At 40.5% G+C, this 17,931-nt stretch overlaps 3 protein-coding genes across 10 annotated transcripts in view; all 3 read left to right on the plus strand.

The window, feature by feature from the left end:
- The window catches only part of LOC130072826 (protocadherin gamma-A12-like), a 163,813-nt gene that overhangs the window by 71,384 nt on the left and 74,498 nt on the right, over positions 1–17,931 (plus strand). The window lies entirely within an intron of this gene.
- On the plus strand, positions 907–3,698 carry LOC130072831 (protocadherin beta-16-like). Its single transcript, XM_056238133.1, has one exon. It carries the CDS (start codon positions 1,021–1,023, stop codon positions 3,472–3,474), a length of 2,454 nt encoding a protein of 817 aa, XP_056094108.1. The 5' UTR covers positions 907–1,020; the 3' UTR covers positions 3,475–3,698.
- On the plus strand, positions 8,275–17,905 carry LOC130072857 (protocadherin beta-16-like). The gene is made up of 4 exons (XM_056238161.1): positions 8,275–8,973; positions 11,505–13,333; positions 15,263–16,930; positions 17,885–17,905. The coding sequence occupies exons 1-4, from the start codon at positions 8,391–8,393 to the stop codon at positions 17,903–17,905; spliced, it is 4,101 nt and encodes a 1,366-aa protein (XP_056094136.1). The 5' UTR covers positions 8,275–8,390.

Genomic DNA, 17,931 nt, shown 5'->3' on the forward strand with positions numbered 1-17,931 from the left:
ACATTGCTCAAACTTTTTCTTATTATGGGCCTTGTGTAATCCGACATGTACTCATGTCATCACTTTTTGTACAGACAAGAAAAAATACGTTTTGATTTATTTACTCTTTCATGCTTTTAATAATTTATGTATGCTTCGATGCGTTAAGTGGTATAGTTTCTTTATATGTATCCTTGCCATCTTTAAATTAAGTTGTATTTTCCCTTTTAGTCCGAAAAAATATATAGCACACTGTACTATACCTGCCACTGCTTTTGCTTTGCACGAAAACAACTTTTTCTTGTCTTTGTCATGAAGTGAAAACTCCAGTCAGTTTCCCTGACCATGGTCCTGAAAGCCAGTGAGGCGCGGTCACCTCATGTATTCTGTTGCATTTCTTTACAGCAGACCGTCTTTTTGAGATTTTCAACTTTATCGGTCTCTCCTTCTTTTGAAAGTTAACTACACTATTTCAGTCGGATCTAGATATGTATTATGCCTATAGTTGTATTTTAGATATCCATCCCTGTGTCTCTGATCAAAATGTTGCAACCAATGACTTAATTATTGTTTGCTCAGTGTTTTTCTTAACTATTTACACAAACTTATACGATAATTTGATTTTACATATATTCGTATTGTCATGGCCATTTGTTTGGTTTGCTTCATAACTTTTAGTAAATTGCTTTCTCAGACATGTCTGACATTGAGAATAAAGGTTTAGTAATTTTATATTATCTGTAGTTCATCAGACTGGACTCATAGTGCCGCTGTTGGTCAATCTGTCAGTTTATAGAGCAGATCTGCTGCAGTTCCACCCCCATCATCTCCATATTATTAGAGAGAGAGACAGAAGCTGAGAGCGCAGTCTGAAGAGGAGAGAGAAGGAGAATCACGGAGATACTGTAATTAATATCCTTCTCTTGGATTTACAGACTTTTCATGTTCCTTTCACTTTGGACATATTCATGATTTCCTCCAGCATTTTGGACTGATTTATTTGCTTTCTGTCTTAATCTTCATCCCGTGATCTTCTGCAAAATGTCGGACAGAACAATGGCGCGGCAAGTACTGCTGTTTATTTGGTTTCTCTCTCTCAGTTCAGCTCTCGGGCAGGTCAGTTACTCCATTCCTGAAGAAATGGCGAAAGGCTCTTTAGTCGGGAACATAGCGCAGGATTTGGGTTTAGATTTAAAGAGACTGAAATCGGGTAAAGCGCGTATTTATACAGGAGACAGTGCTGAATACATCGAGCTGAATAAAGAAAGAGGAGTCCTCCTTATCAAAGAGAGAATAGACCGAGAGGCGCTATGCGGACAGACAACGCCTTGCGCGCTGCATTTACAGATTATTCTGGAAAACCCGATAGAGTTTTACTCTGTTACAATCGAAGTTATAGATATAAATGACCATTCACCCTCTTTTAAAAGGGACGAGATGAGATTCAGAATCAGCGAGTCAGCTGTAACTGGGGCTGTATTTGTTTTAGAGAGAGCGATGGACTTGGATGTAGGAATAAATGGCCTGCAGACTTATTTACTAAAGCCTTCGGATAATTTTTTATTGAAATTGCAAAGTCAGGCAGACGGTAGTAAGCTTGTAGAAATGGTTCTTCAAAAACCCCTCGATCGTGAAAAGCAAGAGCATTTGTCTCTGGTTCTGACAGCGATAGATGGAGGTGATCCACAATTGTCTGGTACTGCGCAGATACATATTACGGTTTTAGATGCCAACGACAACGCGCCTGTTTTTTCGCATAAAATATATAAAGGGAGTATCATTGAAAACGCCCTCAAAGGCACAGTTGTAACGACGGTGAGCGCTTCAGATTTGGACGAGGGCTCGTACGGCAAAGTAAAATATGCTATAACAAATACCCTCGACAATGTTCCAGAATTGTTTGAAATTAACGAAACAAACGGTGAGGTGAGAGTAACAGGGAATATAGATTATGAAAAAGCTCGGCATTATCAAATTCATGTACAGGCGAGCGATGACGGGGGTCTGACTGATTCTTGTAAAATTGATGTAGATGTGATTGATATAAATGACAATAAACCGCTCCTCAACATCATGTCAAAATTAACCACCATATCAGAAAACTCTAATTCTGGAACAGTTGTAACTGTTATAAACGTGCAAGACCCTGATGCTGGTGAAAACGGTCAAATTGATTGTTCAATTAGTGAGAATATTCCTTTTACCCTGAAGTCAACAAATAGTAATTTCTTCAGTCTAGTGACAGACAGTGATTTAGATCGAGAGCGAGAGACCGAGTATAACATCAGTGTGACGTGCGCTGATGAGGGCGTGCCCTCTCTCTCCAGCAGCGTCACTCTCTCCTTACAGATATCAGATGTTAATGATAACGCGCCCGTCTTTGAGAAGAGCTCATATGAGGCTTCTGTTCTAGAAAACAACACACCGGGTCTTTCCATATTCACAGTCAGAGCCAGAGACGCAGATTTTCACCAGAATGCCCGTGTGTCTTACATACTGGAGGACTCGTCGGTTAACGGAGTGCCCGTCTCCTCGTTAGTGTCCGTTAGTGCTGATAGTGGAGTCATACATGCAGTGCGATCTTTCGATTACGAGCAGATCAAAGATTTCCAGTTCCGCGTAAAAGCGCAGGACGGAGGCTCTCCTCCTCTCAGCAGCAACGCGAGCGTCAAAATAATCATTCAGGACCAGAATGACAACGCGCCTCAGGTTCTGTACCCGGTCCAGTCAGGTGTTTCTGTGGTGGCTGAAATAGTGCCTCGATCGGCAGATGTGGGTTATCTGGTGACTAAAGTGGTGGCTGTTGATGTGGACTCTGGTCAGAACGCCTGGCTCTCATATAAACTGCAGAAAGCCACAGACAGGGCGCTGTTTGAAGTGGGCTTACAGAATGGAGAAATAAGAACTGTACGCCAAGTGACAGATAAAGATGCTGTCAAACAAAGACTCACTGTTGTAGTGGAGGACAACGGGCAGCCCTCTCGATCAGCTACAGTCAATGTTAACGTGGCGGTGGCGGACAGCTTCCCTGAAGTGCTCTCGGAGTTCACTGACTTTACGCACGACAAGGAATACAACGACAACCTGACTTTCTATCTAGTCTTGGCCTTGGCTGTGGTTTCATTTCTCTTTATCGTGTCTATCATTGCCATACTGTCAGTCAAATGCTACAGATGGAGACGCGAGCGGATGTTTTATAAATCTGGAGCGAATCTTCCAGTTATTCCGTATTATCCGCCTCTTTACGCAGACGTAGGCGGCACAGGAACTTTACAGCACGTGTACAATTATGAGGTTTGCAGAACCACTGACTCCAGAAAGAGTGATCTGAAATACGTCAGACCTTGCAGTGAGAGCATCATTAGTCTGGACTCCAGTGGAACACAGACTCTCACCCATGCGCAAAGGGAGAGACTGAACTTTTATGGTTGTGGTGATCAGGTGAGAATTATTTTTATAACTAATTTATGTGATATTTTAAAATGTCTCTCGTGATTGAACAATTTTACTTGAGTTGTTGACACGGTCACTGACAGGTTTTCTGAAATGAAGTGTCTGCAATTTTAATAAGTGTTTAAATCATTTTAATAAGAAATGAAACGAATCATTTGCTATTTATTTTCATCTGTTTATTATAGTCTGAGCGACATTTTAGTTTAGCATTTAGTGCTGTTGTGTAATTCAAAAATGTATTCTCTTTTTAGAGGTCTGGTGTTTTTAGACGTGTTGTAATTATGTAGTTAATTTGCCTGTACAGCCATGAAAGAAAGAAAATCACTGCTTATTTTTTAGCTTCCGAATGATTTTCTTTTTTTCTTTTTTGATACGTTAAGTAGAAGTTGCTTTTTATTCCGTTTTTATTTATTTTCAGTTGAAGTCCTGTAGTATGTGGCACGTTGCCCCTGAAATGTCAGTTAACAAATGTTAATATTATTAACCTGTTGCATGCACAGTTTGTTATTTGCCATTTAAAAAATTCCTTGCGTGATTTTCACATGTTTTTGTGAAGTGAGAAACTATATTCAGCGTTTGCATTTGCTTCCCTGGCCATGGTCCTGAATCGCGGCGACGCGGTCATTTACTTCATATATTCTTCTGCATCTCTTTACAGCACACAATCCTTTTGAGATTTTCAACATCTTTTTGGTCTGTACTCCTGTTCAAAAGTTTAACTAGATAATTTAATTTCTCATTAGAAATTTATTATGTGTATAATTAATTTTTAGGAATTTCTCCCTCTCTGACTTGATCAGTGTTCATACTGATATGGCTTTAGGAAAACACGAAATATATTTATTTTTCCCCTTTTTATCTTCATTAACACAAACACATACAATCTTTGTATTATAGATATTTGTTGTTATGGACATTTTTTGGTGTTAAGAAATTTTATACTAAAGAACTTTTCTCAAACATGTCTGACATTGAGAATAAAGGTTTAGTAATTTTATGTTTTCTGTAGTTCATCAGACTGGACTCATAGTGCCGCTGTTGGTCAATCTGTCAGTTCATAGAGCAGATCTACTGCAGTTCCACCCCCATCATCTCCATATTATTAGAGAGAGAGACAGAAGCTGAGAGCGCAGTCTGAAGAGGAGAGAGAAGGAGAATCACGGAGATACTGTAATTAAAACAATTTGATTGGATTACAGACTTTTTATTAGATGTTTTCACTTTGGACATATACATGATTTCCTCCAGCATTTTGGACTGATTTATTTGCTTTCTGTCTTAATCTTCATCCCGTGATCTTCTGCAAAATGTCGGACAGAACAATGGCGCGGCAAGTACTGCTGTTTATTTGGTTTCTCTCTCTCAGTTCAGCTCTCGGGCAGGTCAGTTACTCCATTCCTGAAGAAATGGCGAAAGGCTCTTTAGTCGGGAACATAGCGCAGGATTTGGGTTTAGATTTAAAGAGACTGAAATCGGGTAAAGCGCGTATTTATACAGGAGACAGCGCTGAATACATCGAGCTGAATAAAGACAGAGGAGTCCTCCTTATCAAAGAGAGAATAGACCGAGAGGCGCTATGCGGACAGACAACGCCTTGTGCGCTGCATTTACAGATTATTCTGGAAAACCCAATGGAGTTTTACTCCATTACAGTCGAAGTTACAGATATAAATGACCATTCGCCTTTCTTTAAACAGGCTGAGATGAGATTCAGAATCAGCGAGTCAGCTGTAACTGGGGCAGTGTTTGTTTTAGAGAGAGCAATTGATTTAGATGTCGGAACAAACGGCCTACAGACTTATTTACTAAAGCCTTCGGATAATTTTTTATTGAAATTACAAAGTCAGGCAGACGGTAGTAAGCTTGTAGAAATGGTTCTTCAAAAACCCCTCGATCGTGAAAAGCAAGAGCATTTGTCTCTAGTTCTGACAGCGATAGATGGAGGTGATCCACAATTGTCTGGTACTGCGCAGATACATATTACGGTTTTAGATGCCAACGACAACGCGCCTGTTTTTACGCATAAAATATATAAAGGGAGTATCATTGAAAACGCCCTCAAAGGCACAGTTGTAACGACGGTGAGCGCTTCAGATTTGGACGAGGGCTCAAACGGCAAAGTAAAATATGCTATAACAAATACCCTCGACAATGTTCTGGAACTGTTTGAAATTAACGAAATAAACGGTGAGGTGAGAGTAACAGGGAATATAGATTATGAAAAAGCTCGGCATTATCAAATTCATGCACAGGCGAGCGATGATGGGGGTCTGACTGATTCTTGTAAAATCGATATAGATGTGATTGATATAAATGACAATAAACCGCTCATCAATATCATGTCTAAATTAACCACCATATCAGAAAACTCTAATCCCGAAACTGTTGTAACAATGATAAACGTGCAAGACCCTGATGCTGGTGAAAACGGTCAAATTGATTGTTCAATTACTGAGAACATTCCTTTTACCCTGAAGTCAGCAAATAATAATTTCTTCAGTCTAGTGACAGACAGTGATTTAGATCGAGAGCGAGAGTCTGAGTATAACATCAGTGTGACGTGCGCTGATGAGGGCGTGCCCTCTCTCTCCAGCAGCGTCACTCTCTCCTTACAGATATCAGATGTTAATGATAACGCGCCAGTCTTTGAGAAGAGCTCATATGAGGCTTCTGTTCAAGAAAACAACACACCGGGTCTTTCCATATTCACAGTCAGAGCCAGAGACGCAGATTTTAACCAGAATGCCCGTTTGTCTTACATACTGGAGGACTCGTCGGTTAACGGAGTGCCCGTCTCCTCGTTAGTGTCCGTTAGTGCTGATAGTGGAGTCATACATGCAGTGCGATCTTTCGATTACGAGCAGATCAAAGATTTCCAGTTCCGCGTAAAAGCGCAGGACGGAGGCTCTCCTCCTCTCAGCAGCAACGCGAGCGTGAAAATCATCATTCAGGACCAGAATGACAACGCGCCTCAGGTTCTGTACCCGGTCCAGTCAGGTGTTTCTGTGGTGGCTGAAATAGTGCCTCGATCGGCAGATGTGGGTTATCTGGTGACTAAAGTGGTGGCTGTTGATGTGGACTCTGGTCAGAACGCCTGGCTCTCATATAAACTGCAGAAAGCCACAGACAGGGCGCTGTTTGAAGTGGGCTTACAGAATGGAGAAATAAGAACTGTACGCCAAGTGACAGATAAAGATGCTGTCAAACAAAGACTCACTGTTGTAGTGGAGGACAACGGGCAGCCCTCTCGATCAGCTACAGTCAATGTTAACGTGGCGGTGGCGGACAGCTTCCCTGAAGTGCTCTCGGAGTTCACTGACTTTACGCATGACAAGGAATACAACGACAACCTGACTTTCTATCTGGTCTTGGCCTTGGCTGTGGTTTCATTTCTCTTTATCGTGTCTATCATTGCCATACTGTCAGTCAAATGCTACAGATGGAGACGCGAGCGGATGTTTTATAAATCTGGAGCGAATCTTCCAGTTATTCCGTATTATCCGCCTCTTTACGCAGACGTAGGCGGCACAGGAACTTTACAGCACGTGTACAATTATGAGGTTTGCAGAACCACTGACTCCAGAAAGAGTGATCTGAAATACGTCAGACCTTGCAGTGAGAGCATCATTAGTCTGGACACCAGTGGAACACAGACACTCACGCATGCGCAAAGGGAGAGACTGGCCTTTGATGATTGTGATGATCAGGTGAGAATTATATTTCTAACTAATTTATGTGACATTTTAAAACGTTTCTCATGACTGAACATTTTTGCTCGAACTGCTGACACGGTCGCTGACTTTTTTTCTTTTTTTTTATGAAGTGTCCGCAATTTTAAGAAATGTTTAAATAATGTTGCACAGAATGGCACGAATCATCGGGTGTTGTATTTTTATCAGTTTAAAGTCTGATCAAATGTTTTTTGTTATACTTATTTAGTTCATATTTTCTGTACAGCCATGAAAGCTAATGAGTGCTTATTTTTTCAGCTTATAAATTATTTTTTGTCTTGTGTAATTTATTCCTTTTTTATTCGTTTAATTTTAAATTTTATTTTCAGTTGTACTGCGGTATGGCACGCTGCCACTGAAATGTCAGTTAACATTTGTTAACATGATTATACTGTGGCATTCACAGTTCGTTGTTTGTCATTTTTAAAATTTTCCTTTTTCATTTGTTTTTGTCAAGAGGTGAGAAACTATTCAGTGTTTACATTCGCTTCCCTGGCCATGGTCCTGAATCGCGGCGACGCGGTCATTTACTTCATATATTCTTCTGCATCTCTTTACAGCAGACCGTCTTTTTGAGATTTTTAGCATCTTATTGTTCTGTCCTCCTGTTCAAAAGTTAAACGATATACTATTTGATCACTGATTAGATATTTCTTATGTGTATAATTGTATTTAAGGTATTTCTCCATGTCTGTCTGTTCATGCTCATGTACTGATATGGCCTCAGCAAAACTTTGAGCAAACTCGAAATGCATTTGTTTATTGTTTCCCCCTTCAAACTTTATTTACACGAACTCATACACTCTTTGAATCTCATAGACATTTATTGATATGGACATTTTTATACTTTAGAACTTTGTTTAGTAAACTGCTTTTCTCAGATACATCTGATACTGAGATAAAAGTTTATCCATTTTAATTTTTCTGTAGTTCATCAGACTGGACTCATAGTGCCGCTGTTGGTCAATCTGTCAGTTTATAGAGCAGATCTGCTGCAGTTCCACCCCCATCATCTCCATATTATTAGAGAGAGAGACAGAAGCTGAGAGCGCAGTCTGAAGAGGAGAGAGAAGGAGAATCACAGAGATACTGTATTTAATATCCTTCTCTTGGATTTACAGACTTTTCATGTTCTTTTCACTTTGGACATATTCATGATTTCCTCCAGCATTTTGGACTGATTTATTTGCTTTCTGTCTTAATCTTCATCCCGTGATCTTCTGCAAAATGTCGGACAGAACAATGGCGCGGCAAGTACTGCTGTTTATTTGGTTTCTCTCTCTCAGTTCAGCTCTCGGGCAGGTCAGTTACTCCATTCCTGAAGAAATGGCGAAAGGCTCTTTAGTCGGGAACATAGCGCAGGATTTGGGTTTAGATTTAAAGAGACTGAAATCGGGTAAAGCGCGTATTTATACAGGAGACAGCGCTGAATACATCGAGCTGAATAAAGAAAGAGGAGTCCTCCTTATCAAAGAGAGAATAGACCGAGAGGCGCTATGCGGACAGACAACGCCTTGTGCGCTGCATTTTCAGATTATTTTGGAAAATCCAATAGAATTTTACCATGTCACTGTCGAGGTAACCGATATAAATGACAATGCTCCTTATTTCAACAAGCCAGATACCTATTTTGAAATAAGTGAATCTGCTGTAAATGGGGCTAAATTTGATATAGAGCAAGCCGTCGACCAAGATGTCGGGACCAATGCTATTCAAAGCTACATGCTTTCACTGAGCGATCATTTTTCATTAAAGCTGCACAGTCAGGCAGATGGTAGAAAAATAGTTGAGATGGTCTTACAAAAATCAATGTTTTTTTCTTCTAAGGTACATTTTTAAAAGCTATAATTGAATGCCCAAATTTAACTAAGGCCTAATCCTGGCTTTATATCTAAACCCTGTCTGTGAAACCGGGGGTTAGAAATTAAGGGGTTAACCCTAACCTTAACCCTTGTCTACAGACTTTTATTTAACAGCATGGATACTCCAAGGTGTTGACTGCAGTGGTTAGGTCTTTAGCATTTATAAAGGACAAAGATCTTCTCACTGTGACAGTCTGTAATGTATTTTAGCAATGATTGTTTGTAAGGATTGTCCCTAAAATAGAGCTATTGATGCATTCAAGACATGTCATAAAGATCGTATTTACGAATTGAACACACATGAACGCAACCACAATGATGAACATAGGAAGTTATTTACTGTAAAATTAGGATATTTTTTTTTACAGTGCAGTATGAACATCTGTTCTGAACTAGTTCTGGCTGTCAGTGGACGTTTAGATAATGGCCAGATTGGACATCTTTTATTTACGTAATTTATTGACTGTTTCTGGATGTCAACGGACGTCCAGATTATAGTCAGTATGAACGTCTTTTCTCAACTAGTTCTGGCTGTCAGTGGACGTTTAGATAATGGCCAGATTGGACATCTTTATTCACGTCATTTATGGACCATTTCTGGATGTCAACGGACGTCCAGATTATAGTCAGTATGAACGTCTTTTCTCAACTAGTTCTGGCTGTCAGTGGACGTTTAGATAATGGCCAGATTGGACATCTTTATTCACGTCATTTATGGACTATTTCTGGATGTCAACGGACGTCCAGATTATAGTCAGTATGAACGTCTTTTCTCAACTAGTTCTGGCTGTCAGTGGACGTTTAGATAATGGCCAGATTGGACATCTTTATTCACGTCATTTATGGACCATTTCTGGATGTCAACGGACGTCCAGATTATAGTCAGTATGAACGTCTTTTCTCAACTAGTTCTGGCTGTCAGTGGACGTTTAGATAATGGCCAGATTGGACATCTTTATTCACGTCATTTATGGACCATTTCTGGATGTCAACGGACGTCCAGATTATAGTCAGTATGAACGTCTTTTCTCAACTAGTTCTGGCTGTCAGTGGACGTTTAGATAATGGCCAGATTGGACATCTTTATTCACGTCATTTATGGACCATTTCTGGATGTCAACGGACGTCCAGATTATAGTCAGTATGAACGTCTTTTCTCAACTAGTTCTGGCTGTCAGTGGACGTTTAGATAATGGCCAGATTGGACATCTTTATTCACGTCATTTATGGACCATTTCTGGATGTCAACGGACGTCCAGATTATAGTCAGTATGAACGTCTTTTCTCAACTAGTTCTGGCTGTCAGTGGACGTTTAGATAATGGCCAGATTGGACATCTTTATTCACGTCATTTATGGACTATTTCTGGATGTCAACGGACGTCCAGATTATAGTCAGTATGAACGTCTTTTCTCAACTAGTTCTGGCTGTCAGTGGACGTTTAGATAATGGCCAGATTGGACATCTTTATTCACGTCATTTATGGACCATTTCTGGATGTCAACGGACGTCCAGATTATAGTCAGTATGAACGTCTTTTCTCAACTAGTTCTGGCTGTCAGTGGACGTTTAGATAATGGCCAGATTGGACATCTTTATTCACGTCATTTATGGACCATTTCTGGATGTCAACGGACGTCCAGATTATAGTCAGTATGAACGTCTTTTCTCAACTAGTTCTGGCTGTCAGTGGACGTTTAGATAATGGCCAGATTGGACATCTTTATTCACGTCATTTATGGACCATTTCTGGATGTCAACGGACGTCCAGATTATAGTCAGTATGAACGTCTTTTCTCAACTAGTTCTGGCTGTCAGTGGACGTTTAGATAATGGCCAGATTGGACATCTTTATTCACGTCATTTATGGACCATTTCTGGATGTCAACGGACGTCCAGATTATAGTCAGTATGAACGTCTTTTCTCAACTAGTTCTGGCTGTCAGTGGACGTTTAGATAATGGCCAGATTGGACATCTTTATTCACGTCATTTATGGACCATTTCTGGATGTCAACGGACGTCCAGATTATAGTCAGTATGAACGTCTTTTCTCAACTAGTTCTGGCTGTCAGTGGACGTTTAGATAATGGCCAGATTGGATATCTTTATTCACGTCATTTATGGACTATTTCTGGATGTCAACGGACGTCCAGATTATAGTCAGTATGAACGTCTTTTCTCAACTAGTTCTGGCTGTCAGTGGACGTTTAGATTATGGCCAGATTGGACATATTTTTTTAAGTCATTCATCGACTAATTCTGGATGTCACCGGACGTCCAGATTATAGCCAGTATGAACGTCTTTTCTCAACTAGTTCTGGCTGTCAGTGGACGTTTAGATTATAGCCAGATTGGACATAATTTCTCATTGTCATTAATCAACTAATTCTGGATGTCAATGGACGTTCAGATTATGGCCTGGACGGACGGACGTGATATCAACCTGTTTTGTATGTCCACAGACGTCGCTTGCTCAGTGGGTCGAGAGAATCAGGAAGATATTGCTTTAGTTTTGACAGCGGTTGATGGAGGCGATCCACATCTATCTGGAACAACACAGATTCGTATAAAAGTACTTGATGTTAATGACAACGCGCCTGTTTTCACCCATTCTGTATACAAAGCCACTGTCGTAGAGAATTCGCCGAAAGGGACAGTTGTCAATAGAGTTGAAGCCTCTGATGCGGATCAGAGCTCAAATGGTGAAATTATTTATTCAGTTACCAATACTCACGACGGTGTGCCTGAAATGTTTGAAATAAACAGACACACTGGCGAATTGAGAATAATTGGTGATATCGATTATGAAAAAGCCAGACATTTTCAGATAAATGTTAGAGCGAGTGATCGTGGTGGTCTAACAGATTCAAGTAAAATAATTATCGACGTTTTAGATGTCAATGATAACAAGCCGGTCATCAATATAATGTCAAAGTCAGCTATGTTATCAGAGGATTCTAAGCCTGACACTGTTGTTACTGTTATCAACACGCAAGACGTCGATTCTAATGACAATGGCAAAGTGCAATGCTTTATTAATGAGAATTATCCATTCGCCTTAAGGACAACCACTACTAATTTCTTTAGTTTAGTCACAGATGGTGATTTAGACCGAGAGCGAGAGTCTGAGTATAACATCAGTGTGACGTGCGCTGATGAGGGCGTGCCCTCTCTCTCCAGCAGCGTCACTCTCTCCTTACAGATATCAGATGTCAATGATAACGCGCCCGTCTTTGAGAAGAGATCATATGAGGCTTCTGTTCAAGAAAACAACACACCGGGTCTTTCCATATTCACAGTCAGAGCCAGAGACGCAGATTTTCACCAGAATGCCCGTGTGTCTTACATACTGGAGGACTCGTCGGTTAACGGAGTGCCCGTCTCCTCGTTAGTGTCCGTTAGTGCTGATAGTGGAGTCATACATGCAGTGCGATCTTTCGATTACGAGCAGATCAAAGATTTCCAGTTCCGCGTAAAAGCGCAGGACGGAGGCTCTCCTCCTCTCAGCAGCAACGCGAGCGTCAAAATAATCATTCAGGACCAGAATGACAACGCGCCTCAGGTTCTGTACCCGGTCCAGTCAGGTGTTTCTGTGGTGGCTGAAATAGTGCCTCGTTCGGCAGATGTGGGTTATCTGGTGACTAAAGTGGTGGCTGTTGATGTGGACTCTGGTCAGAACGCCTGGCTCTCATATAAACTGCAGAAAGCCACAGACAGGGCGCTGTTTGAAGTGGGCTTACAGAATGGAGAAATAAGAACTGTACGCCAAGTGACAGATAAAGATGCTGTCAAACAAAGACTCACTGTTGTAGTGGAGGACAACGGGCAGCCCTCTCGATCAGCTACAGTCAATGTTAACGTGGCGGTGGCGGACAGCTTCCCTGAAGTGCTCTCGGAGTTCACTGACTTTACGCACGACAAGGAATACAACGACAACCTGACTTTCTATCTAGTCTTGGCCTTGGCTGTGGTTTCATTTCTCTTTATCGTGTCTATCATTGCCATACTGTCAGTCAAATGCTACAGATGGAGACGTGAGCGAATGTTTTATAAATCTGGAGCGAATCTTCCAGTTATTCCGTATTATCCGCCTCTTTACGCAGACGTAGGCGGCACAGGAACTTTACAGCACGTGTACAATTATGAGGTTTGCAGAACCACTGACTCCAGAAAGAGTGATCTGAAATACGTCAGACCTTGCAGTGAGAGCATCATTAGTCTGGACACCAGTGGAACACAGACACTCACGCATGCGCAAAGGGAGAGACTGGCCTTTGATGAATGTGATGATCAGGTGAGAATTATTGTAAATTGGTCGTTATTTTTTCATAATTGATGTCTTTATTTGTATTTGAACTGCTGACAGAGTCCCTGCTTAGTTTTGCGAATTTAATTGGTTGTGCTAATCTTAGAGATTGATAATTACATAATGTTGTATTTTGATCAAATAATTTATATTTTCTGCAGTTATATTGCCAAAATAGTCTCGCCATACTTACATCACCTATTTTTACAGCCAATAAAATAAAGCTTTATTATTATTATTATTATTATCTTTGTTGTTGTTATTTCTTTAGATAGGCTACATTAAATGGAAGTACATTTTAATTTAATTAAAATATGAGACACTATTGCTGCTATAGTCTGATTCAATGTCCACTTAAAACTAATTAACCTGCTGTGACATATTCCATTTGTTATTTACCATTGTAACATTTTCCTTGCACAGCTTTGCTTGTCTTTTTGCTTGACTTTGTTATGAAGTGAGAAACACTATAGTCCGCTTCGCTGGCCATGGTCCTGAAATGCATTGAGGCGGTCATTTACCTCATTTATTCTGATGCATCTTTTACCACAGATCTTTTTTTTTTTAGCAGCTTTTCTTTCTGTTCTCCTCTTCAATGTTAAACTATACACTCATTTGTTTTCAGATATGTTTTATGCATATTAGATTTTTCTCTCTGTCTCTCTGATCAGTGGACACAAGCCAGATCAAAACACTGATTGACCAAGTAATTTTGTATTTGTTTCAGTCTTTTCTTTTAATTTTTATTTTTTAAAAACTACTACAATCCTTGTGTTTTATAGATATTTGTATTGTGATAGACATTTGCTGGTTTTATACCCCAGATCTTTGTTCAGAACATTGCTTTTCTCAAGCATGTCTGACATTGAGAATAAAGGTTTAGTAATTTTAAATTTTCTGTAGTTCATCAGACTGGACTCATAGTGCCGCTGTTGGTCAATCTGTCAGTTTATAGAGCAGATCTGCTGCAGTTCCACCCCCATCATCTCCATATTATTAGAGAGAGAGACAGAAGCTGAGAGCGCAGTCTGAAGAGGAGAGAGAAGGAGAATCACGGAGATACTGTATTTAATATCCTTCTCTTGGATTTACAGACTTTTCTTGTTCTTTTCACTTTGGACATATACATGATTTCCTCCAGCATTTTGGATTGATTTATTTGCTTTCTGTCTTAATCTTCATCCCGTGATCTTCTGCAAAATGTCGGACAGAACAATGGCGCGGCAAGTACTGCTGTTTATTTGGTTTCTCTCTCTCAGTTCAGCTCTCGGGCAGGTCAGTTACTCCATTCCTGAAGAAATGGCGAAAGGCTCTTTAGTCGGGAACATAGCGCAGGATTTGGGTTTAGATTTAAAGAGACTGAAATCGGGTAAAGCGCGTATTTATACAGGAGACAGCGCTGAATACATCGAGCTGAATAAAGAAAGAGGAGTCCTCCTTATCAAAGAGAGAATAGACCGAGAGGCGCTATGCGGACAGACAACGCCTTGCGCGCTGCATTTACAGATTACCTTGGAAAATCCTATGGAGTTTTATAGTGTTACAGTTGAGATTTTAGACGTAAATGATAATGCTCCGGTTTTTGCAGTTAAAGAGATTAAATTTGACATTAGCGAATCATCTCCGACAGGAGCTAAATTTGTTTTAGAGACAGCAGTGGATGATGACGTTGGGTTTAATGGCGTGCAGAGTTATTTCTTACATCCCGCTGAACATTTTATTTTAAAGATTCAAGATATGCCAGATGGCACTAAAAATGTTGAAATGATACTACAAAAACCTCTAGATCGAGAAAAACAGGAACATATTTCGCTGTTACTCACTGCCGTGGACGGAGGAGACCCACAGATGTCTGGAACAATTCCGATTATAATCACAGTTGAGGACGCAAATGATAACGCTCCAGTTTGTTTTCTGTCTGTTTATAAGACCAGCATTGCAGAAAACTCTCCAAAAGGTACAGTTTTAACTACAGTTAAAGCATCGGATGCTGACCAGGGACAAAATGGTAAAATAGAGTATCATATTGCGAAATCTTCTGGTGGCACTAACCACTTTGAAATAGACAAAAATGAGGGAGTGTTGAGGTTATCTGGCGACACTGATTATGAAAGAGTGAAACATTATCAAATTGACGTCCAAGCGCGAGACCCCGGACGCCACTCTGATACTTGCAAAGTAATTGTTGATATAATAGATGTAAATGACAACAAACCAGTAATTAATATAATGTCAAAGGCAAGTACTCTTTCCGAGAATTCAAAATCAGGCACTGTTGTGACTATGCTGAATGTCCAAGACTCCGATTCTGGTGAAAATGGAAAGGTTCAATGCTCCATTAACGATAATATCCCTTTTACGCTAAAATCAACAAATAGCAATTTCTTCAGTCTAGTGACAGACAGTAATTTAGATCGAGAGCGAGAGTCTGATTATAACATCAGTGTGACGTGCGCTGATGAGGGCGTGCCCTCTCTCTCCAGCAGCGTCACTCTCTCCTTACAGATATCAGATGTTAATGATAACGCGCCCGTCTTTGAGAAGAGCTCATATGAGGCTTCTGTTCAAGAAAACAACACACCGGGTCTTTCCATATTCACAGTCAGAGCCAGAGACGCAGATTTTCACCAGAATGCCCGTGTGTCTTACATACTGGAGGACTCGTCGGTTAACGGAGTGCCCGTCTCCTCGTTAGTGTCCGTTAGTGCTGATAGTGGAGTCATACATGCAGTGCGATCTTTCGATTACGAGCAGATCAAAGATTTCCAGTTCCGCGTAAAAGCGCAGGACGGAGGCTCTCCTCCCCTCAGCAGCAACGCGAGCGTCAAAATAATCATTCAGGACCAGAATGACAACGCGCCTCAGGTTCTGTACCCGGTCCAGTCAGGTGTTTCTGTGGTGGCTGAAATAGTGCCTCGTTCGGCAGATGTGGGTTATCTGGTGACTAAAGTGGTGGCTGTTGATGTGGACTCTGGTCAGAACGCCTGGCTCTCATATAAACTGCAGAAAGCCACAGACAGGGCGCTGTTTGAAGTGGGCTTACAGAATGGAGAAATAAGAACTGTACGCCAAGTGACAGATAAAGATGCTGTCAAACAAAGACTCACTGTTGTAGTGGAGGACAACGGGCAGCCCTCTCGATCAGCTACAGTCAATGTTAACGTGGCGGTGGCGGACAGCTTCCCTGAAGTGCTCTCGGAGTTCACTGACTTTACGCACGACAAGGAATACAACGACAACCTGACTTTCTATTTGGTATTGGCCTTGGCTGTGGTTTCATTTCTCTTTATCGTGTCTATCATTGCCATACTGTCAGTCAAATGCTACAGATGGAGGCGCGAGCGGATGTTTTATAAATCTGGAGCGAATCTTCCAGTTATTCCGTATTATCCGCCTCTTTACGCAGACGTAGGCGGCACAGGAACTTTACAGCACGTGTACAATTATGAGGTTTGCAGAACCACTGACTCCAGAAAGAGTGATCTGAAATACGTCAGACCTTGCAGTGAGAGCATCATTAGTCTGGACACCAGTGGAACACAGACACTCACGCATGCGCAAAGGGGGAGACTGACCTTGGATGATTGTGGTGATCAGGTGAGAATTATTAAAAAACTTATTTGAGCGCTATTTTGTTTCTTATTATTGAAAATCTTAGCTTGAACTGTTGACACGGTCGCTGACTGGTTTTATGAAATTAAGTGTATCTACAGTTTTAAGAAATGTTTAAAATATTTTAGCAGGAAATGGTACCAATCATCTGCTGTCGTATTTTCATCCGTTTTTATTATAGTCTGTTCAACTATTGTATGTTACACCTGTATGGCCATGAAAGGAAATTAGTGCTACATTTTTTCAGCTTATACATGGTTTCTTTTCTTTGTTATGTTAAGTGGAACTTGCTTTTTTATTCCTTTTTATTCGTTTAGTTTTACATTTTATTTTCAGCTGAAGTCCTGCAGTATTTGGCACGGTGCCGCTGAAATGTCTGTTAGCAATTGTTAACATTATTACATGTGTCATTCACAGTTCATTTTTTGCCATTTTAAAAAAAAAATCCCTGCGTGATTTTCACTTGTTTTTGTCAAGAGATGAGAAACTATATTCAGCGTTTGTATTTGCTGCCCTGGCCATGGTCCTGAATCGCGGCGACGCGGTCATTTACATCATATATTCTTCTACATCTCTTTACAGCTAATAATGTTTCGAGTTTTTCATCATCTTATTGGTCTCTCCTCCTGTTCAAAAGTTTAACGATATATTTACTTTCTGATTGGATATTTCTTATGTGTGTAATTGTTTAGGTATTTATCCATGCTGTCTGATCAGTGTTCTTATACTGATATGGCCTCAGCAAAACTTTGAGCAAACACGAAATATATTTGTCCAATTTTTTCCCCTTCAATCTTTATTTCCACAAACTCATACAATCTTTGTATTTCATAGACAGGTATTGATATGTACTTTCTTATACTTTAGAACTTTGTTTAGTAAACTGCTTTTCTCAGATATCTGACACAGAAAAGTTTAACAATTTAAATGTTTCTGTAGTTCATCAGACTGGACTCATAGTGCCGCTGTTGGTCAATCTGTCAGTT

Source organism: Rhinichthys klamathensis, unplaced genomic scaffold (assembly GCF_029890125.1).
Source record: "Rhinichthys klamathensis goyatoka isolate OS25496 unplaced genomic scaffold, OSU_Roscu_1.1 h1tg000509l_1, whole genome shotgun sequence".
Classification (NCBI taxonomy): domain Eukaryota; kingdom Metazoa; phylum Chordata; class Actinopteri; order Cypriniformes; family Leuciscidae; genus Rhinichthys; species Rhinichthys klamathensis.

What these genes read in the sequence shown, in the direction of transcription:
- LOC130072831 (XM_056238133.1), top strand. Translation starts at nt 1,021, where the DNA reads ATGTCGGACAGAACAATGGCGCGGCAAGTACTGCTGTTTATTTGGTTT.
- LOC130072857 (XM_056238161.1), top strand. Translation starts at nt 8,391, where the DNA reads ATGTCGGACAGAACAATGGCGCGGCAAGTACTGCTGTTTATTTGGTTT. An exon ending in GATGGTCTTACAAAAATCAA is followed by an intron (nt 8,974 to 11,504) that starts TGTTTTTTTCTT and finishes TCGCTTGCTCAG; the next exon opens with TGGGTCGAGAGAATCAGGAA. An exon ending in TGGATGATTGTGGTGATCAG is followed by an intron (nt 16,931 to 17,884) that starts GTGAGAATTATT and finishes ATGTTTCTGTAG; the next exon opens with TTCATCAGACTGGACTCATA.